We start from the raw sequence: 21,990 nt of genomic DNA, 5'->3' as shown, positions 1-21,990 counted from the left end.
ATTAGCTGAGATACTGAGTTTCATTAAAAATCTGTTCAGCCTTGGACAAAGGCACTAAGACTGGCTCTGGATTAACATAAAAATGGGTGCAGGGAGAAATGAAAGTCAGTGAAGGAAGAGTTGTGGCTGAGGAGTGAGATGTTTCATTGGATCAGCTGAATTCACCCCCATGCCTCACATATTTTATCTTGGCACAAGTATTGGGGAGGCAGCTGAAGACAAACATGGATATAAGAGAAATTAGGGAAAGTCCTGTCCTGGTCATGGCTCTGGGTCTGCCATCAAGCCCAGCCCTCCTTCTCCACTGCTCCCTATGGCAGTGAGCTGGACAAAAGTGGAGTAACTCTCTTTTTTATCTCCTTAGGGTTCTCGGGGATTCCCAGGAGAGAAGGTAGGGAGCTATTTCCTCATGCCACAGCAGTGGATAATGAGTGTGTGGCACATCAGTATCCCCCTCCCCATTCCCCCTCCCTCTCAGTGAGCATTTGCCCCTTGCCTCCCTTCCACAGGGTGAACTGGGAGAAATGGGTCTGGATGGCATTGATGGAGAAGAGGTCAGTAATTTTAATTGTTTTTCTCTTAATGACTTGATGCTTCAGTCAAGTGTCTGAAAAGCACCTTGGAAGTAGCAAATATTCTAAAATAGTTTTCTTTTTTTTAGGGAGACAAGGGTTTGCCTGGCTCCTCTGGAGAGAAGGGATACTCTGGCAGGAGGGTAGGCTTTAATCTCTTTTACAGTGGGGCTAAATGATGGTGTAGAGGTGGATTTGAGCCAGGGGAGGGTGGAAAGCCATCGTGCTCCCCTCAGGGCTGAGGGCTGGGCAGAGATGCTTTCAACAAGCAAGAGCTGCTCTTCCTAACTCTCCATCTCTCCCCACAGGGAGATAAGGGAATCAAGGGTGAACGAGGGGAGCGAGGCGACCGTGGGCTCCGTGGAGATCCGGTAAATACTGCTAAGGCATCTTCTTGATTTTCCACCTACTTCCCACTGATCCTGGGCTCATCAGAGAGGGTGGCTCTGGATTATTAAATGCTGTTTGACAGTGGCAGTCCCCATGACAGAGCAAGGACTCAGAGGTGACACATGGGTACCACATGATACCAACCCGTCAATCACTGTTTCACCATATTTAAATTCCCCTTCCTTGTCTTCTTCAGTTTTACTTCTCAGGTGAAAAGCTGTTTCTGTCTGAAAACACCAGCAATACTTCATCTATTTCAGTCAAAAAGGAAAAAAGAAGAGTTGGTTCTCAGCTCTAGCAGAGCAGTTTATGAGATTTAATTTTCATGTCCCACTTACACAGATGTTTCTCATTGCTCTGTTGCTTTCAGGGAGATTCAGGAGCTGATAATACTCAACGGGGCCCCAGAGGACAAAAGGGTGAAATTGGACCAATGGTAAAATTTCTTTGTTGTCTTGTGTTGTTTTTTGGTTTTTACAACAGAGCGGGCCAGAGAATGGGAGAAAAAAGGATGCTGCCAAAAAGATGCAAGTTCCTTAAACTCATTGTGCCTTGTCAGATGGAATACTTTTTTCCACTAGAAAATATTGTTGGTTTGCAACCAAAACTTTCTCTGGGAAGATGTCAGTTTAGAAGATGTTTTGTGTAAAAAGCACCTTTTAAATTTTTTTTTTTTATTATTTTACAATGCCTTTTTGGGATATTGCCTCTGAAAAGAACTTGGAAATTACCTTTGTATGGTCTCATGGGTCATATACAAAAGCAGAGAACTGATTAGATTACACCAAATCTAAACCTCCTGATTCACCTGAAACCTTTTCAAGAAAAAAAACCCCACATGCTGCTTGGAAAATTTCAAAACCCATCTGTTTTCACATCAGCTCACAATAAAAAATGCATCTTAATTTGTCAGAAGGCATTTCCCAAAGAATAGGAATGTTGACTTCTGCTGGCTCAGAAACTTGATGGAAAGTCTCTGAGTTTTTAGAAGGATTCTCATCAAAGGCAGGACTATTAACTTGTGTGAAAGCATGAAAGGAGCCATTTTTTGAGAACTGAATCTGTTTCCCCAGTGCCTGCTCATCTCAGGGCTCTCACTTGAGTTTTGTTTTTCCTTTAGGGAGATCCTGGACCGGCAGGGCTGGAGGGCCAAGACGGTGAAGTGGGGAGGAGGGTGAGTTGAGTTGCCAGACCTCCAGTCAGCAAGGCCCAAGCTTAGATTGACCATAACTTTTCCCCTCCTTCCTTTCCATGTACTTTGTTTCACAAACATCAGGAATTCAACTTCAAAACCCAGCAAGCCACCCCAAAAACAAGAAAAAAAATCCCAAAAGGAAAATGCCTCATGGCTTCCTGGCTTGTTGTAGAGACTTTAAAAGTCGAATTTATTCCCATGCAAATAACTCAGTGCTCAGATCAGTGGAGTTACACATGATTTATATACGAGACCAGGTTGGATGGTGCTTGGAACAACCTGGTCTGGTGGAAGGTGTCCTTGCCCATGGCAGGGGATTGGAATTAGATGGTCTTGAAGGTCCCTTCCATTCCAAACCAGTCTGTGATTCCATGATATGCATCTGCATTTGGGTGCTGGTTTTTGGGAAAGGCAAAAACTGAGCTGGAGCAGGGATGTCTGGGATGTGTTCCCTGCTGCATGTCCCTCCTGTCCCAGGGATGGTGACACACTCCTGACATGCTTGAGGGAGCAGCTCGCCTACGTGGGGGATGTGAGGAGAGAGAAAACATGCCCAAGTCTGATTTAAGAGATCTGACCACATGGATTTCCCTCTCTCTTTCCCCCCAGTAGTTTAAAACATCCAAATGTAATTTTTGGACTATAAAAGAAGCATTGATAAAAAGCATTTATCTAAAAACAATAGTGAAAGGTGTGCTTACATATTAGCTGAACAAGCCTCGTTGTTCCTTCCTTTGCAGGGCATGGCAGGACGAAGGGGACCCATAGGAGTAAAGGTAGGTGGTGATGGGACAACATGTGGGGCTCCTGGCACACCATGGGCCAGGCAGCTTCAGCACCCAGAGGGATGTGCAAAGAGAAGGCACATGCAGGCTTTGCTTGTTCCTCTCTGCCTCCTCTCTCCTCCAAATTTCCCAACTCCTCCTCCTCCTCCTCCTCCTCATCTTCCTGTGTGCTCCTTGCTGGACTCGGTGCAGAACCAGCTGTCCACGTGCCTGCCTGTCTCCCACAGCATTCCCTGGTCAGATGTTTTGTCCCTGTGTGCTGCTGGGGCAGTGTAACAGGGCCAAGGCATGATGGTTGATGCCCATCAATTGCAGGAGGCAAATTGCCCCCACCATCACTGTGCTTATTGTCTGCTATCACCAAAAAAAAAAAAAAAAAAAAAAGCCCAACTGAAAATCTGTTCTTCCCTGCACTTTGTGGAGCTGTGGATACCCTGATCTCCCCTTTCCCTTCCCATGGTGCTGAGCACATCTTCCCATGCTAACCTGCACTGTGCTGTTTTATACTTGCAGGGCACCAAGGGCGCGCCTGGCCAGCCAGGGCCAGCTGGAGAACAAGGCATGCGAGGGCCACAGGTCAGTGAGTGCACAGCAGAGGGAAGGCCTTGCCTCATGATGCTGGGTGTTACTTCATCACAGCCACTTCCCCAGAGAGTCTCACCCACAAAGACTGTTGGGATTTGGGTGTTTTTGGGTGTGCTGTGGCCTGGCCGTCCTGCCTGCTGCTGTGTTCACACCAGCCAAGGTGTGATGTGTTTGCAGAGCATCTCTCAGACACTACAGAATTTGCTTCCCCTTGGATCTTGGTGTGTTTCTGCCCACGTGTGCTGACACACTCTCTTTTCTTCCCACACAGGGTCCTCCTGGCCAGGTTGGCACACCAGGCATCAGAGGAGAGCAGGGTGTCCCTGGACCCAGGGTAATCCTTCTGCTGCTTCCCAGACATGCTGTTGTTGAACTAATAAGATCCAATGTGTCTTCACATTCCCCTCTCCAAGGGCTCCAGCTCTAGTCCCATCTCTTTTAACACTCTCTTCCAGCATGATTCTCTTCTCAGCTTATGCTTAGGATTTCTTGATCAAGAGTTACAGAAGAGAAAGAGCTAAAAGCAACCACAGAGGGGTCAGGACTTCAGAGTTTGGCTCATTATTGCAATTTAAGTTAAAGAGGATCCCTGAGTGGCTGATGGGGCATCTCTGTGATGTTTCATCCTCTGAAGCCAGAGCATGACCATCTCACATGCCTGCAGGGGCCACCCCATGTATTTATTTCTCCCTCCTGCTGCATTCCTCAGCCACATCCTTTGACACAAAGCCACATTGCATTTCCCCACCCCCAGCATGATTTTCCCCCTCCTGCTTTCCCATGGATATTCTCTTAGGGACAATAGAAATTGCTGTTGGCATTTGCATTGAACTGAGCTAGATCTCCAGCTCCTCCCAAACATGAAGCAGACTTCTGAATTTCCTGAGGTGTTTTGAGAGACACCAGCCCTAGCAGTCAGTACATGATTTCTGTGGTCATCCAGTTCCCTAGTTCCTGGTACCTGAGTTTCCTTGAACATTGCCAACATGCCTCTCCTCATTTCCATTCCAGGCTGGGAGTGGACCTCCAGGACCCCCAGGAGAACGTGGCAGGATTGGTCCCCTGGGAAGGAAGGTATGTCTTCAGGAGCACTGGGCACCAGCAACATTGAAAAGCTGCTGGATTTTGCATGGGCTTAAAGAAACACATGAGATGAACCTCTTGGGCTTGCACAGTGTGGCAGAATGCTCTATGAGAACAAACCAGTGTTGATGGGGTGGGGAAGGCTCAGAGCAGCCTGGGGTTTCAGCACATCCTTTAACAGATGCTCCTCTTTTTAGGGTGAGCCTGGGAACCCTGGACCCAAAGGGCCAAATGGACAGCCAGGCCCACGAGGAGAGATGGTGAGTGTGGCCATGCCCTCCCGCCTCTAAGGACACTTAAGGAATTTTAAGGAACATTTAAGAGTTTCACAACGCCCTGTGGCTTCAGTGGGTTCTTTCTATTGGTGCTGCTGGACCTGTGGGGTTTAAGTTGTTTACATATCACATATCATTTACATATTAATGACTCTGGCTTTCCAATTTTAGGGTGATGATGGACGAGATGGAATTGGTGGCCCGGGTCCTAAAGGCAGGAAGGTAGGTGTGTGCTCAGCATTCCCCCCTCCTCAGCAAGGACAAGGAAGCAGCCAACACCTCCAGTGCAGATGGATGAGGGAATTTTCTAGAACATATCCAAATTAACCTTTCTGTTGTTTCAGGGAGAACGTGGCTTTGTAGGTTACGCAGGGCCAAAGGTGGGTGCAGCCTATGAACTGTGCATTTATTTTCCAAGGAATTTTCCATGGGTCTGTGCAGGTTTAGAGCTGCTGTTTGTGATTTTCCCCTCCTAGGGTGGACCTGGTGACCGTGGTGTTGCTGGAGGCCCTGGCCCCAAAGGAAACAGAGGCCGCAGAGTAAGTTGGACCATGGTACAAATTTTCCCTTCTGCATGAATGCCCTGAAAGATGGACACATCTTTTCCTCCAAGTGCTCCTGGGAGTCCTCCTGCAGATGTTCATGGAGGGGATTTCTCTGCTCTCTCTTTCTAGGGAGATGCAGGAGTACCTGGGACACCTGGTCAGAAAGGAGAGATTGGATACCCTGGGCCATCTGTAAGTGTTCATTGCATTGCTGGTTGGCTTCATGTAATGGTCCCTGTGGGTTCCAGGGGTTGAAAAATAAGTCCATCACTGTCTCCTGCTGATTTCAAGTCAGGGAAATCCCTCTTTATTTGTCTTGGATGTGTCTCTATAAAATTTTAAGCAGCTGTTTATCACTGATAAATATTTATCCTTCCTCAAACCAAAGGAAAAACTCAAGGGACATGTTCTTACTGGGCATTAGGAATTCCCCATGGCAATACACCCCTTAAAATTCCTTCTAGGAGATTCTCATCTCTTTATCATTCACCACCCCAGTCAGGATAGGGGCATGACCAAATCTGGCTGGCACAAGGCTCCCTAGAAAGGCCAAAGTGAACCTGGAGCATCATAACTCATAGAATGGTCTGGGTTGGGAGGGACCTGAAAGAACATCCAGTTCCAACCTCCCTTTTGGGTTTGGCCTCAGCTAGGTTTGCTTCTCACACAGAAGAGCCCTGCACTCTGTTGCTGGAAACACAGCTGAAGACAGACAGATTTTCCCATGGCTCAGTAGTTATTCTGACATGTTTCATAAGGCACCCTGGAGATAAACTTTGCACTCAACTTCTCTTCATTCTTTGAAACAGGGCCTTAAAGGCGAGAAAGGAGAATCCAGAGATGTAAGTGTGGCACAATTTCTCTCTTGTTTTGGAACACCCCTGGGTTGGCTGTGTGACATATTCCTCTCCCCCTCTTTCTTTATTTCCTAAAGCAATGTGCGCTGGTGCAGAACATCAAAGACAAATGCCGTGAGTACCTCCTCAGGGCCTTGCTAAGCCCCTCTCTCTCTACCCTTATTTGCCCATCATGTTACAAGAATGGCACTGACCAAGCTGTTTGTTCCTCTCCATCTTTTCCACAGCTTGCTGCTATGGTAAGTCTCATTCAGTCCTTTAAACCCTAGGGTGGCTGCATGTTGCTCTCCCCATGTATCAAGAATTTACTGAGGACACTGTCCTTGAATCCTGACAGCTGCTTAAGTCATGACTTGTTCCTGATGCCCATTCCCAACAGGTCCCAAGGAGTGCCCTGTCTTCCCAACTGAGCTGGCCTTTGCTATTGACACCTCCTCGGGCGTTGTGAGGGAGGTTTTCAACAGGATGAAGCAAACCGTGCTCAGAGTGGTCAACAACTTGACCATCGCTGAGAGCAACTGTCCCCGGGGAGCACGGGTGGCCCTGGTCACCTACAACAACGAGGTCACCACCGAGATCCGCTTTGCTGACTCCAGGAAGAAATCCAGCCTCCTGCAGCAGATCCAAAACTTCCAGGCAACGCTGACCACAAAGCCACGCAGCCTGGAGACCGCCATGTCCTTCGTGGCCAGGAACACCTTCAAGCGTGCCCGCAGTGGCTTCCTGATGAGGAAGGTGGCTGTCTTCTTCAGCAACGGGGACACCAGGGCGTCCCCGCAGCTCAACGATGCCGTGCTGAAGCTCTACGACGCCGGGGTTGTGCCGGTGTTCCTCACCAGCAGGCAGGATGCGGTGCTTGCCAGAGCTCTGGAGGTTGGGATCCTTCAGCCTTTCTTTAGTTTCTGCTCATGCCCTCGGTCTGGTTTCATGGTGTTGGATGCCACAAGCAATGCTTGGCTTTCAAGGGCCTCTCAAATGTGGAAGGCTGGCTAAATTCATCCATCTATTAGGAGGGAAACCCTAATTTTGTAATGCCCACAGCACATGCTGGGAAATGCTAGTGAGACCACTCTTTTCCCAGGCCATGGCTCAAATGTGGGATGAAACAGAGGGAAAAGTCTGACAGAAAGGCAAAGGGTGGGAAGGTGGGAGTACATTAGCTTTGTTGGCAGAGGGAGAGTGGACAGACAGAGATTGAAAGCCACGAAAAAGCCCCAGATAAACTCACTGAGCACTGGTTCAAGTGGTCCCTTTTCTTAGAGTTTGTGGCTCTAAACTGACATCAGGGACACGAGGCTCCTACAAAAGGGATCCACCAAGAGCATTGTGCTGAGCAGAGAATTCCTCAGAATTGTGGGCTGCCCTGCCCTCCCCTGAGCTGAGAGCAGCAGAAGGCAGCGTTACTGACTCTGTGTGTTTCTGTTTCCCTCTCACCAGATCAACAACACAGCGGTTGGTCACGCCATTGTTCTTCCAACCAGCGGCGGTCAGCTGAATCAAACCATTCAGAGGCTTTTGACTTGTCACATTTGTTTGGGTAACGCATCCAATTTCTCCTCTAGACAGTTCCAAATCCTTCTGGCCACGCAGCAGTGGGCTGTAAGAAGGGAAGCCCAACTTGGGAGTCGGCCCTTCTGTTGATGGATACAAAGGATTCTTGGGTTGAGTGGAAATCATTGGCATTGTGAATGAATTTTGCTGGGCGTTCTCTGCTTTGTAAAGAGAAGCTCCTTTTGTGTCTGGTTGCCGCTTTTACAGCCTAAATACTGATAGCTAAGTGTTCTAAAAGATGGCCTTCTGCCACTTATGACAGACTGCTTTAGGGATCCCCTTGAACAAAGGAGCATATAAAAAATACCAAACACATAACTGAATGTGTTGTGGGATGAAATGACTTTGGTATCGAGCAATGGACTGGAGAATGTCCAGGGCTTGATGGTATTTTATGTGACACAAGAGATGGTTACAGTGATGAGGGAGGGTTGTGTTTGGGTCCTGCAGGTGAAACCAACCCCCTGTGTTTCTTCCCCAGATGTGTGTGACCCCCATCCCAGCTGTGTTGGATCTGGCCAGAGACCTTCCTTCCGAGACAGAAGGGCAGCCCCCACTGATGTGGACACGGACATAGCCTTCATCCTGGACAGCTCCGAGTCCACCACCCCCCTGCAGTTCAGCGAGATGAAAAAATACATTTCCCACATTGTAACCAACCTGGAAATCAGCTCAGAGCCAAAAGTATCCCAGCACCATGCCAGAGTGGCTGTTCTCCAGCAAGCTCCTTACGAACACGAAACCAACTCAAGCTTCCCACCAGTGAAAACTGAGTTCTCGCTAACTGATTATGCATCCAAAGAGAAGATCATTAATTACCTCCACAACCAAATGACCCAGCTGCACGGCACGAGGGCTCTGGGAAGTGCAATCGAACACACAATCGCTCATGTCTTCGAAAGCGCGCCGAGCCCTCGGGATCTAAAAGTCATCGTTCTGATGATGACTGGAAAGGTGAACAAAAGAGAACTCGAGCACCTGCAGAGGGCTGTCATCAGTGCAAAATGCAAAGGGTACTTTTTTGTTATCTTGGGCATTGGCAGGAAGGTGAATGCCAAGAACATCTACAGCCTCGCCAGTGAGCCCAACGACGTGTTCTTCAAGCTGGTTGATAAACCAGGAGAGCTCCATGAAGAGCCCTTGCTGCGTTTTGGCACGCTGCTGCCATCCTTTATCAGAAGTAAGTGCAACATCCTGCAGCCCAAGTGTCATGGAAGGGGCAGCAAATGGCCTCTGAAAAGTTTTGAGCAGCAGCATCTGCTGAAGTTAGTCTCCTTTTTTTTGTTTGGTGCAATTTGGGCTGCTCATACTTTACCTAGTTGAGTATGTCTGGGTTTTGCTCACCTTGGCCTCCCCATCCCCTTCCATGTTGATCCACCAAGTAGAGTTTGCACTTCAGTGTGCTCTGCCTTGGTGTCCATGGGCTCACCTGTGAATTCTGATCTCATCCCACCTGGCTTGCCTCTCACATAGGTCCTGCTGAGGCCCTTTGCAGCACTTCCTCGGTGCTCCTTCAACACCCAGCAGATCTTTCTTCCCAACTTCAGCATAAACATCATGTCCAGCAGGCCCTTGGCTGGCTCAGGCTGAGATCTGGAGTTGCTCTGTGCAGATTTAAGGACAAGATGTACAGGATTCTTTGCTCAGGGATAAATAAAGCTGCTGTATTTGGGACGTGCTGACTGTGCCTCAAAAATCTACATCTCAGCTTAGCTAGAGAACCCAGGCTGGACCTCCAGATCCTAAACACACCCATCCAGCAAGGATAAGAAGTAGACCTCTTTTAGGAAATCTAATTTTTAGCAAAAATTCCTGGAAACCATATCAATGGGCTGATATGCCACAGATTCAGGAATGTCTTGCACTAAATAGAAAGCAAACATATGGAAATAAATGTTTAGGTTATCCCAGTTTGCTTTTTCCATTTACTGCTTACAGCAGTCCTGGAAATTTCTAACTCTTGATTACCTGTGTGGTTGGAAGTGCCCTGTTACAAGAAATGTGTTTATAAGTGACAGACTCAGGCAAACAGCCCTCTTGTAGTTAAAGCCCTCATGTTTATAAACTGAAATAACAAATCTCCCATCCCAGGATGTTGCAGTAACCAAACATCGAGCAAGAAAAGGAAACTTATTTCCTTTTTTTTTTTTGTTTCTTTTTAATTAAGAAGAAATAAATGTAATGTGTTGGTGGTGGGTATCCACCATCCTCAGCTCCAGTATTTAATGTCTCTTTCTGTCTCCAGGTGAATTTGCTTTCTACCTGTCTCCAGAGATAAGGAGACAGTGTGAGTGGCTCCAGAATGGCCAGCAAGTCCAGGGCCAGCACCCTGTGCTCGTTGGGCAGAAAGCAGTGTGAGTAATGCTTTGGGAGAAAGGAAAGAAAAAGCAACTTTGCTTTCAAAAATCAGGATTGTCTTTTAATTAATATAATTCTAATAATATTTCAATTAATTTTACTGGTTCCCCCAGTGCTGTGTCAAAAGAGCAACAGAGATATCTTGTAGAAAAGGGTGATATATCATTTTAAATTTGGGGTAAATTTCATGTTTATAGATGTATAAAAATATGAAGGAAATATATGCTGACTTTGATTGTGTAGGTCAGGTATTCCAGAAATTACTTTGAATTTGGGGCTTTCTGCTCCAAACATTATTTTCAGAGGCTGGGCTGCCCTGGGTTATCTGATACACAGAATCCAGCACAGCACACATGCTAATATTTTCTGAAGAGAAGTGAAAGCTTGTTGTCACCCAGACTCACTGGTGGCACAGAGCTGTCCTGGCTTCAGAAGGCCAAGCCTCTTGAAGTCAGGCAGATCTGTCTGCTGAGTTCACCCTTATCAGAATAAGGGGATGAGAGATGATAAGAGAATCACAGAACAGTTTGGGTTGGAAGGAACCTTAAAGAACATCTTCTTCCACCCCCTCGCCATGGGCAGGGACACCTTCCATAGGGGCATTTTTCACTGCTTGGATCTAAGCACTTTTCACTCTTCACTGTGAAGAGTGAATATTTAAGGCTGGCAAAGACTCTTGACCTCAGGTGGGTTCCTGCCAGTGATTTTTACATCAACTCACCTCCATTTCCAACGTTCTGCTCAGGTTCGTGGCTCCCAACGCGACCGCCAGCTGCGCCTTCCCTGCCAGCACCACGGTCAGCGCCACCATCAAGCCAGCGGCGAGTGCCCACGCCAGAACCACTCCTGCCAGCACCACGGCCCAAGCCAGAGCCCCTGAGACCACCCCAGCCAGCTCTGTGGCCCAGGGCAACGCCACTGCCCAGGGAGCAGCCAGTGCCACCACCACGCACAGCAAAGCCAGCGGCCGGGCTGCCACCACCAACGCCACGGGCACCGCGGCCGGCGGCAGGAGGAGACACAGCGGTACGTGAGCGGCTCTCCCCGTGTGGGCAGGGCCTCCCTCGAGGCTGAAACACAGCAGGCTGTGGCTCTTCTCGCCCCCTGAGAGGATTATTCCTGTGGGAAATGTCACCCAGAGGGCAATTTTCGGTTTTAGATGTAAATCAGGAAGTCTGTGCTGGGGCATTGCCAACTTGCGTTAAGAATTTTGTGCAAGAATGGGTGCCCCTAGGCAAAACACAAGCAGGATCAATCCATCCCTCTACAGAGAGCTTCTCTTTCTAGTGACTCATTCTAGTGGCTCATTTGTTTCCATGTTTTCCTTGGAGCATTGCCCCTTGGCTAAGTTTTGCTATTAATGGTGATTCACATAATGGTATTGTTTGAACTCTCAGCTAATAGGAATAGTTAGTTCATCAATGGATCAGTCTGCAGACCTGTTTAGGAATGCCAAGCCTCTTTCATGTGAGCACAGTTCATACAAAGGGGTATTTTTGCAAGGGGGTACAGGCAGATCTGCACTAGCTGAGTGAGAATCAAAAAATGTGTTCAAAAAATGTGTCAAAAAAACCAAGAAAGCACAGGGAAGCTCATCCAGTCACTGATGGCAAGTCCCTGCCTAAATAATTAACAAAAAGCAGTAAATAAAAGCAATCAGCTTTTGCAAGGCTAATGCTTTTATCAGCTTGAGGGGAATAAACTTTTCTGGGTGTTTCTTGCCTCACCAGTGCTTCAAGCAGTGTTTATAAAGGTCTCATCCAGTGATCTGCCAGAGCAGAAAAACCTTTCCAAAACATCTTCTTTGACCTGTTAAGGTAATCATCCCTGGAAATGTTCAAGACCAGGGCTTGGAGCAACCTGGTGTAGGGGAAGATATCCCTGCCCATGGCATGGAGTTTGGAACGAGATGGTCTTGAAGGTCCCTTCCAGCCCAAACCAGTCTGTGAGTTTATGTTCACTCTTAGGCAGGCTTGGCTTGAAGGTCTTCAGCAGCTCAGTGAATCCATTGCACCCTAGAGAAGGAAGGATCTGACTGGGCTCATTTACAGCTGTTGGGAAAGCGCTGGGAATTTCAAGCTGTGAGAATCTTGCAAAAAAAAAAAGAAAAAAAGAAAAAAAAGGGGCTTTGATTTGCTAGATTGCAACAGATTATTAAAGATAAATAAACCACTTGGTGAATCATCTGATCTGTGGAAAACAAAGCCTCCCCTATGGGGGCATTTGAGACAGCCAAGTGCCAGCCTGGCTTGCACTTGCCATGGAAAGAAGGTCCTGCAGCACCGAGGCACTTCTTCCTTGAGATCTTTTCCCTCTTCATTCACTGCCTGGTGTCCCTTCTAATTCTGATTCTGATTCTGATTCTGAATCTGATTCTGATTCTGAATCTGATTCTGATTCAGATTCGGATTCGGATTCTGATTCGGATTCTGATTCTGACTCTGATTCTGATTCTGCCCTGCAGCAAAGACCCACGACATCCAGATCACAGACGTCACCGAGAGCAGTGCCAGGCTGCGCTGGGCCAGCCCTGAGCCCCACAGCACCTTTGATGTCACTGTCACCTTGGCACAGGATCACTCCCTCGTGCAGAGGCAAAACCTGACCGGCACCGAGCACGTCATCCGGGGGCTCAGGAGCGGGCAGAAATATGTTGTTGTCATCACTGGCTCCCAAAAATCCCAGCCCAAAGTAACCTACACAGGGTCATTCAGCACGAGTAAGTGACTCTCAGGAGCATGTGGGCATTTATTTTTTTTCATTAAGTGGGCACAAAAAGTGGGAGGGGAAAAAAAGAATAGGGATCGGGAATAAGTTGGTACAAAAATTGCAGCCCTGGCTGTGCTAAGTTGTGTCACTTCATGTCTGCTGTCACCAGCAGGGTATGAGACATAGTAAATGTGTTTCTGAAAAATGGGAGTTTGCACTCCAGTGGGGTTAAATCAGCACAGAATGTGGGATCATTAAAGGCAGTCCCAGAGTGGGTTTGTTACGTGCTGGAGGGTTTGTACATCGGTGCAAAAGGTCTTGGTGGGGGCCCAGTCTGCACTACTGCAATTAATAATGAGTCAAACTGGTAAACTCAGTCCAGCCTGATTTCAAAATAAGCAAGAAAAGCTGCCTCCCTAGCAGCCAGTCACATAGCTACTGATCTGCTTCCCACACTACCCAGAAAAACCCACAAAGAGGAGATGAAACAGAAGGTTTAGTCCCTTGGGGATCCAAGCTCCATGTGTACACATCCATCACCAAACTCTCTGGCATGGCCAAAGGTTGCTGTCTAAGACACAGCCAATTTTTTTTTTAATACAGTTGGCACAGAGGTGACTTGGCTTGGTGGTGTGAAGTTTGTGCTGGTCCTGCCAGTGCCATGTCTGGCTTCCTCTGGCACTCCCAAGACAATTCCAGTGCCCATGGAGAGCCTTTCCTCTGGCTTCAGTGGGTTTGGACCAGTCCCTCACCTTCACAAGCAATAAACATGCCCACAAAAATGTTGAGAAAAGACATCAGTGGGTAGAAGTAACATTTGCATGTGCTGGATTGGAGCTCCCAATGCCCAGGGAAGCTGCTTTTCCCATGGAATCAACCTTGAATGGGAATAAACTGAGTAGGCAGTGGTGGCAAGCTGTGACCTGGACACTGAGTAGGATTGTCCCCCTTAGCCACAGCCAAACCACGCACTAAAGAAAAGCAAATCCAGCCCTTCCCGTGGCTGCAGACCCCTCCATGGAATTTTTTATACCTGTGCCAATCCTCACCATAGAGGGATGTGAGGCCTGATGGGAGGAGTGTGCTCCCAGGGAGCCCTTGAGGGAACAACAGAGTACAGATCCATCAGGGATTGCCTCCATGGGGGGATGCCATTTTTGTTCTGCCATCTCCAAGGCCAGGAGACCAAAGCTAAAGTGGCTCCAGAGAGGCCACAGCCAGCTCCTGAACCCCTGCCCTGTCGATGCTGTGGGGTGAGTGGGGCCATCCAAAGCAGCCCCATGGGGCCCTGGGGATGCTCCTCTGTGGTGATCCCTGAGGATGAGCCCAAGCAGAGCCACTGGGGAGGGAAGGTGATCCCATCCTGGCACAGCTGGGCAGTTGGCGATTGCCCATCCCATCAGCTGCCTCCAATAAACATTTCTCCTATGTCTGTGCTGGGCTAAACAGATCCAGACCTGGTGCCTGTGCTGGAGCAGGGGCTGGGGGTTGTTTGTGACTCTCCTGAGGGTGCTGCTGCTGCTGCCTTCCCCTTGAGTGACTCTGCCTCTCCCCACAGAGACCCAGGCGCAGTCCCAGGTGTCCCTGGCCAACATGATGCTCAACACTGAGCCACTGGAAGGGCCTGAGAGCGGTGAGTGTGGGGGGATTGCTGGGCTGGGGGCTCACAGTGCCACTAACACCAAGGGATCTGCAAGTCCTGAGCATGGCCTTGGTGACACCCTTGGCAGCAAGGGTCAGAGCCCTGCTTTGGGGTCTCTGCCCCTTTTCATGGCTTTGGGCGACATCAAGCTTATCACACTGGTGCTGTCACACGTCATCAGTGTCACAACCCCTCCTCCAAGGGCCTGGAAGGGCTCTCAGCCTTCACCCAGCAGCACAGCCACTGCAGCCATGCCAACAATGGATCTGCCATCCAAAACTCATCCCCGAATCATCGCTCCCGGGTTTTCCTTCAGACATTTTGCTTGTGCTGGGGCTCATTTTCTTCACAAAGTGGTCTGAGAGCACGGGGAAATGCAGCCAGGAGTTGTGGAGCTGCTGTGGAGCTCTGGCTGCTGGTGTTGAGTGGGATGAGCATGGATCTCAGTCATGCCTGGCTGGTGGCACCACTGGAGCTTTGTGCAGCTGAGGGGTTGAGGGCTTGTGCTGGACCAACTCATTTCTCCTTCCTGCATGATCCACCATCCTTCCCTTCCCGTGTGCTCCTGCTCATTTGGCCCCTCTCCCTGCCACTGCCACCCCCCTCATCCCCCCTTGTTCCCACCAGGTGACAAGTACCCCCTGGCTTTATTTAACCCCTTGTTTAACCCCCTGGCACCAGCCCTTGGCAAACCAGGTGTGTGGGCTTCTCCTGCTCCAGGGAAAAGGGATGTGCTGAGTGCTTTGCTCTGCACTCCCGCACAGACCTCTCCATCTCAACTCCATTTGCTGACCCACTTGCAGCAGATGCCTCTGCCTGAGGATTTATGGCAGCCAGCAATCTGGGGGGAGCATTCCCCAAGGACGCTAATCCAAAGGTTTTCAACGGGATGAAGACTCTAAAGAGGGCAGGGAATTGGGGGTGGGTTTAGCTGAACCTCTTCTAGTTCATGGGAGACACCCATGTGTAAATATTCCCAGAGACTTTGGAGGAAAGCCCACACTCTGCCCTCCTTGTATGGGTAAAATAGCATGGATAGCCCAGCATAGCTAATAAAAACTCTGGGATTTGGACCTAAATTATCATTTTTGGGGCAGGAAAGGAACATATGTTTAAGTCTTCACTGAGCCTTCACATATGCCAGGTGCAACTTGCTTTTAGAGATAAACACACTTAAGGACTAGAAGTCACTGCCAAGACAAAGAGCTTTGAAGACAGGGTGGGGGGATTTGTGTGAGGGCTCAGTCCTCAGGGCACCAGTGGGGAATAAAGAGTTCCCACCATGTTGCTCCCAGGATCTGGGGATTGGATCTGTGACAAAACCAAGAGCAAGAAGAGGTAAAGGAGGCTGAGGAAGGTTTGTATCCAGCAAAGCAAGACAAAACACACAAGAGGGAAATGCCACCATTCGTGACCCAGACTTTATTTTCCATTTTCCCCCTCTCTTTTCAATCTCTTTGCTTTTTCAGCTTTTAACCCTCTCAGAATCACTTAACCTTTGCACCTTTTGCCATGCAGATTGGCCAGACCCTTGCTTGCTGGACTTTGACATGGGCATGCAGTGCAAGGACTATCAGATTGTGTGGTTCTTTGACTCCAAACACAAGTTCTGCAGCCAGGGTTGGTATGGTGGCTGTGGAGGTAATGCCAATAGATTTGAGACCGAAGCTGAGTGCTATAACAAATGCTTAAAGCCATGTAAGTACCCCATGAGGATTCACCCTTTTTGCATTTTGCCCTGTTGTCAAATGATGTTTGGATCAGAGAGAAAATACCATTTAAAATCCAAACCCGTGCGCTTTTTCCTCCTCCAGCAGCAGATGAGAAAGCCATGCAGCAGCCACCTCTTGAGAAAAGATTCTCATCAGGTAACACACCCCCTCCAAAAAAAATGAATCATCACAAACAAAGCAAAGCCATTCTTTCACCCTGACCATTTCACAGCATGCATCCAAGCCTATCCAACCCCAGATCAAAAGTAGCACAGAGTTAGTTTTCACTTGCTCCTTCACACGTCCATGCCCTTCCATCTGCTTTGCATGAGCCAGTCACTTTGCATGTGTGTTGTCCCACCAGGATGTGCTGTGCTGGCACAGCCTGGGTGGCAAAGCTCCCTGGATTTCATCAGGGACCTGGGGTGGCTGAACTGGAGCGTGGCATGGTCCCAAACTGGTTTGTGTTATCTCTGTGTGACCAAGAAGCGCCACCCCTCTGCTGGAATGCAGAGAATTCCCAACATTTCTCTGCCTGTAACCAAAACACCTGATGGAAAGTGACTCCATGGGGCTTGGGCATTGCATGGAGACGTTTTCCTCCATCACCAAAAGAGAAAAGCCAAGCTTGAGGGAGGAGCCTGCAGGAAAATGGCGATGCCCTCCCTTCCTCAAGGAGTTTCTGAGGTTAAGGGGTTATGTTTGCAAACCCCTTCAAGACCTGGGAAGGGAGAAGAGGCTTGAAATCACCTGTGTTGGTTCAGCAAGGGCTTGGGACGGGAACAGAGCCCAGAAAATCCTTATCAGAGCAGCCTCCCCCTCCCAGAGGTGTTCTAGGGCCCTTTGTGGAGCTTTTTTGGAGGGAAACCAAGGAGTGAAGACAACTCTGATATCTAGAGGCAGGGCTTTAGTCCTTGCAGTGGCAGAGCAGGGTTGGAAAAGGCAAATTACAGACCCACCTCATTTGCCTTTCTTAGGTTCATTTTAGGATCCTTAAATGTATTTGGGAATTTTTGTCACTGGCAAAGATGTGGAGGAAAGGAGGAAGCGGCCACCGCCAGCCACAGAGATGTCTGGGGTGGCAGAAGGGGATTTCAAGGTGCTTTGGGGATGCAAATGGGCACCATGGATCCTCTGGCTGTAATCTGAGCACTTTGCTGCCAGAGGAAGCAGCACACAGCTTCACTCCAGAGCAGGATTCCACCCTGGGAGAGCAGGGAAGCCTCCCTTATGAGGTTTTCTCTGGAGGGCACGAGTTTCTGCTAGCCCTGTCCCACAGGCCAGCCCCTTCTGATCTCTGTCACATGCTTTGATGATGTTTCCAGCAACTGTTTCTGAGGCTAAAGTGATATTTCATCAACTTGGCACCGCTCTGCCCTGGGCACAGAGTCAAGGAAAGCAGCCTTGGGGCCCTGGAGGGATGTTCAGGTCTCTGCCCGCTGTGCTCTGCTCACTTTATTCCATTTCCATTTTCTGCAAAGCCAGAGCTGGAATCCACATGGAAAATGGACACAGGAGTTCAGTGCAGCTCAGCTTTTAAGGTGCTCAGGCTCTGGGTTCAGCCCTTAGCAGGTGCAACAATGAGAAATCAGTTGAGCTCCCAAACTTTAAGGCACTTTGGGTGCAAAAACGTGCACCAGACCCACTTCCCCTTGAAAGCCTTTAAAATGCTGTGATCCCCATTAATTATGGACTTTTTATAGGTCATTTTTCATGTGTAGATGTGGAACATGAGGCATGGTTTAGTGGTGGGCTTGGCAGTGCTGGGCTCAAGGGTCTTAGAGGACTTTTCCAGCCTTAATGATTCTATGGTTTTATTTTTTTTTATTGTTATTAACTTTTTTACCATGACAAAAGTAACTCTTAAGTGTAACTGAGGAGCCCAGGCACACATTTTCTCCGTGGGATGACTTAAAACCCTGTCTCTCCCCATCTTTTCAACGTGCTACAGCTCAAAACACATTTTAACTCCCTAGTTCTTGCTCTCCATCAATTCTTGGAAAATTTTGGGTAAGCTTTTGTTTCATTTCAGACTGAAATAGGGGCAAATTAGGTTATATACACAAAAGAAATCCTTCTATTTTGATTAGTGTTTGGATTTCATTCCTGTGCAGGGTTTGGGGTAGAGTCATTCCTGCGTTCACATCTGCTGGATTTCAGTGTTTTGGAAGGTGGGGAAGAAGGGAGATGGGCTTTGGAGAAAGAAAATCTGGATATAAAAAAGGCAAAGAGCCTGCCTAAGGCACGGGGAAGCCTTAGGCTGTAGGAGCCCAAAAGCAAAGCTGAACTGGAACGTCAATACTGATTTCTGACTCCCCCTTCCTTATCTGTGGTGTTTATGCTGTGCTGAGCACAGGTGGCACAAGCTCCTTCTCCTTTCCTGTGTGAAGGGAGGTGTGTGACCTGATGGCAAGTCAGTGGCTGATATCAGATATTTTTTTAATTTTATTTTTTAAAAATGATTTGGCGATTTCATTTTGCCACAATCCGAGCGCTCTGTTGTTTTGTCCCCCGCTCACCCAGCCAGGAATGCAGGATGCAATGTGGTGGACTCAGGAGCATCTTCACATGGAAAATTTCTCTTTTAAGTGAAGTCAGTCATTTTAATGGTGCCAGTACTTCTTGCCTTGCAGCCCAGCCAGTCCTCTCCAACTCATTTCCTACAGATCCAAGGGATTTGCAGAGAACCACTGCCATGCAGTACTCCTCCTTCATCACTCCTGGATGCATGGCAGCAGCACAGGAGACAAACAAACTGGTGATCTCCAGAGAAAGAGGTTCTCTTTGCAAAGATGGAGATGGGATTTAGTCATCTAAATCAGGAGACTGCACAGTCTGAGCTGCGGATGCCCTTTCCCAGCCTGCATTCCAGCCCTGCCCTGCAGACGCACTCAGAAAAGGCTGTGCTTCGCCCAGGAGTGCCACTGACCCTGTTGCTCCTGGTTTTTCCCACAGTGATGGATGTCTGCCGGCTGCAGAAGGACGAGGGCACCTGCAGGGACTTTGTGCTGAAGTGGTACTACGACCCCAAGACCAAGAGCTGCGCCCGCTTCTGGTACGGCGGCTGCGGCGGCAACGACAACAGGTTCAACACGCAGAAAGAATGTGAAAAACTCTGCACCCCTGGTAAGAGGGACCAGCCACACCCTTGGCATCCCCCCTCTGCTGAGCCTGGCAGTTTGTCTTCCTTCAAAATCCAGCATCAAAACCTTATTTGTTCCTTCTTTCCTCACCAGGTACCATCAACTCCAGCGCGGTGGCGGCGATGGGGACATAGAGCCAGGGGCCGGCCAACACTTACCTCTGAGACAGCATCACCTTTGCCACCTTGCCCCTATAGAAGCTAAGGGTATAGACAACCTTGCACTGTAATATTTCATGCTTTTAACTCCCAGGCAAACCCCGAGGAGAGGGTTTTGCTGCATGACCTATCAATATGGTGCTAAACTGTTTGTGGACTGAGTGCTACACGTGCCCGGGTTATATTGTATAGCTTCAACATTGCCAAATATTTACCCAAATGCAGATTGTTATTGTCTCTCAACATGTCTTCTAAATTAGCCTTTTTTCCCCCCCAGTTCTGGCTGTCTGCCTATATAAGGCATCACAAAAATGAGTCAAAAAAAAAATCATAATAATTTCACTGCAGCTTGTTACCTGCTTGCTTTTATCCTTCTCATAACTGAGCGTAACTTTACAGGGGAAGCCTTTGTGTAAGAGAGTGGCTGATTCTGATAAAAAAATTGGTTCCATTTCCACTCTTCCTCTTTTGTTTTTTTTTTCTTTTTTCTCCTTTTGCTGGATTCAGTCTCAGACTAGATCTCTTGTATGCATTTGTACCACATGTGGCCAACTGAACTAGCAAGGAAAAGGAAGCAAAGTTTCCAAATGCAAATGCACTGCTGGGACCAAGGCCTCAGTTAACAAATCTTTAAATTGTGGTGTAGGATGCCTCTGGCATTCTTCTGATGTTGTATGTTTTATAAAATACAAAGCAAAGCAGTCTGGGGAAGGGGAGCAGTGGGAGGGAGGGGGGGGTTTTATTTTTATTGTGGATTCTGTGTCAGGAAGTCTATACAAAGAACTTTTAAATAAAGTCTAATGGAGGTTTTGAGAAACTTGTGGGTTTGTCTTTGTTAAAGCCAGTGTGGGTATCAATGGAATCGTTTTCCAGGGTCTGGAAAGCAATTATTTGGGGGGGGGAATCCCACTGTTCCTCAGAGGGAGGATAGATGTGGTAAGGGTATTCAGGGGAACAGCACTGAGAGGCTGCTGGCAACCTGGAGATTTCCAGCTTGGAAAAAAGGTGGAAACAGAGATGTCTTGGTTGTGAAATCTCCATCCTGAAGGAATTTAAACTGAGCTGGACATGGCATTTAGCAACTTGGCCTCAGCCAGTCCTGGGTGTCCCTGTGTGACTCAATGACCCCATAAGTATTTTCATCTGTCTCCTTCACTTTCCACAGCCATGATTTTTACCCTTCTTCTCCTTCTCTGAGCTCACCCAAGGAAGATGAAATTCCCAGAAACAAAGCACATTTCCCTGCCCCTTCAAATATCCCCCCTGAAATCAGAAAGCAGATGAAAATGGCCACCCCAGGGCACAGGACAGCCCTGGGCTGTGGGGCTGACATCCTCAGTTTCCCTGAGCCTCAATGCTGTCCCCAGGCAGGGCTTGATAACACTTCCCATGGCCTGCTGGAGGTGTCTGGAAGGAAAAAGGGAGCCTTGCCATGGAGAGGGCAGCTGGAACACCAAAACCAGGCCATTGCTGGGGGAGAACTGGGTTGGATTGGTTAAATCTTGGAAAGGAGACCCTTGCCATTCAGGGCTTCTCCAGGTGTTCTTCCAGGGGTCAGGGTGGGGCTGGCACGAGGACAAGGCCACCTGGTGCTGTCCTGCTGCACTTCAGGCAGGTCCCCATGGGCAGGAGATGTTCCACCTGCGTTGCACACACAACAAGAATGGCTTTGGAGGCATCTCCAGGAGGATTTGCCCTTCACCACATCATTTACAAGACTGAATTTTTGCACCTCCTTGGATCCAGGGGGTTCCAAGGGTGCAAGAAGAGCTCACAGGGCTGCTCTGGGCTTTGTCCTCGTGGGGATTTACAGTTCAGGCATCCCATTCCTGGCAGGAGGAGCAGCCCAGAGCCCAAAACTTCCCGTCAGCACCGAGCCGCTTGCGTGGGGACAGGGGACAGCTCGGCCGGGGACGGGCCAAGCCGTGGCAGCTGAGCTGGGGAAGCTGAGCTGTTCATTTGGCACTTTCCCCTTTGAGCACACCACAAGGGCTTCAGTAGAAAGAGAGGGGAATGGGTAAATTTCATTTATTTATTTATTTATTATTGTAACTGGCCATTGCAGTGGCTCAGAGTGACTCAGGAGCCTGCCCTACATCTCACTGCGAACCGGGCATGGCCAAGCCCCCCCATTTTCTGCTGTCAAAAACTGCACTAAGCTTAAAGTGATCCTTCCCTCCGTCCTCCCAGCCCTCTGCAGCACGGGAGAGCTGTTCCCGATGCCGGCGCCGCCTCCGTTTCCCGGGGCAGCTGCTTTCCATGCAGCGCTCCAGGATGCCGGGGCGCATCCCGGGGATGTCACAGAGCGCCGGGGGAAGAAGCAGCAGCTCGGGCAGGGGCCCCTCATCCCCTCCCATCCCCGGGGCGTCGCAGGCGCCTCCCGAGCCTTTTAAGGAAGCGAGTTACGCCCCGGGCCCCCGGCCACGGCCC

General features: G+C 48.9%; 1 protein-coding gene across 9 annotated transcripts in view; it reads left to right on the top strand.

The window, feature by feature from the left end:
• COL6A3 (collagen type VI alpha 3 chain) overlaps positions 1-19,888 on the top strand; it is a 57,234-nt gene extending 37,346 nt beyond the window's left edge. For 6 of the 9 annotated variants that reach the window (XM_031063488.1, XM_031063487.1, XM_031063486.1 and 3 more), the window contains 29 exons: positions 365-391; positions 510-554; positions 662-715; positions 881-943; positions 1,333-1,398; positions 2,083-2,136; positions 2,898-2,933; positions 3,456-3,518; positions 3,799-3,861; positions 4,539-4,601; positions 4,808-4,870; positions 5,057-5,107; positions 5,230-5,265; positions 5,362-5,424; positions 5,560-5,622; positions 6,240-6,272; positions 6,365-6,401; positions 6,515-6,526; positions 6,667-7,160; positions 7,725-7,824; positions 8,320-9,018; positions 10,084-10,192; positions 10,942-11,222; positions 12,661-12,915; positions 14,464-14,538; positions 16,066-16,245; positions 16,362-16,415; positions 19,215-19,385; positions 19,496-19,888. In XM_031063488.1, coding sequence (XP_030919348.1) covers positions 365-391; positions 510-554; positions 662-715; positions 881-943; positions 1,333-1,398; positions 2,083-2,136; positions 2,898-2,933; positions 3,456-3,518; positions 3,799-3,861; positions 4,539-4,601; positions 4,808-4,870; positions 5,057-5,107; positions 5,230-5,265; positions 5,362-5,424; positions 5,560-5,622; positions 6,240-6,272; positions 6,365-6,401; positions 6,515-6,526; positions 6,667-7,160; positions 7,725-7,824; positions 8,320-9,018; positions 10,084-10,192; positions 10,942-11,222; positions 12,661-12,915; positions 14,464-14,538; positions 16,066-16,245; positions 16,362-16,415; positions 19,215-19,385; positions 19,496-19,536 — 3,351 coding nt within the window. In that variant the 3' untranslated portion in view covers positions 19,537-19,888. The remainder of the gene's footprint in view (positions 1-364; positions 392-509; positions 555-661; positions 716-880; positions 944-1,332; positions 1,399-2,082; positions 2,137-2,897; positions 2,934-3,455; positions 3,519-3,798; positions 3,862-4,538; positions 4,602-4,807; positions 4,871-5,056; positions 5,108-5,229; positions 5,266-5,361; positions 5,425-5,559; positions 5,623-6,239; positions 6,273-6,364; positions 6,402-6,514; positions 6,527-6,666; positions 7,161-7,724; positions 7,825-8,319; positions 9,019-10,083; positions 10,193-10,941; positions 11,223-12,660; positions 12,916-14,463; positions 14,539-16,065; positions 16,246-16,361; positions 16,416-19,214; positions 19,386-19,495) is intronic. The other 3 variants (XM_031063490.1, XM_031063485.1, XM_031063484.1) reach the window with 2 other exon arrangements.
• The last annotated feature ends 2,102 nt before the right edge of the window (positions 19,889-21,990 follow it).

This window comes from Geospiza fortis, unplaced genomic scaffold (assembly GCF_000277835.1).
Source record: "Geospiza fortis unplaced genomic scaffold, GeoFor_1.0 scaffold407, whole genome shotgun sequence".
NCBI classification, from domain to species: Eukaryota; Metazoa; Chordata; class Aves; order Passeriformes; family Thraupidae; genus Geospiza; species Geospiza fortis.
The sequence above is the reverse complement of the archived record's forward strand: the minus strand, read 5'-3'. Positions and strand labels throughout refer to the sequence as shown.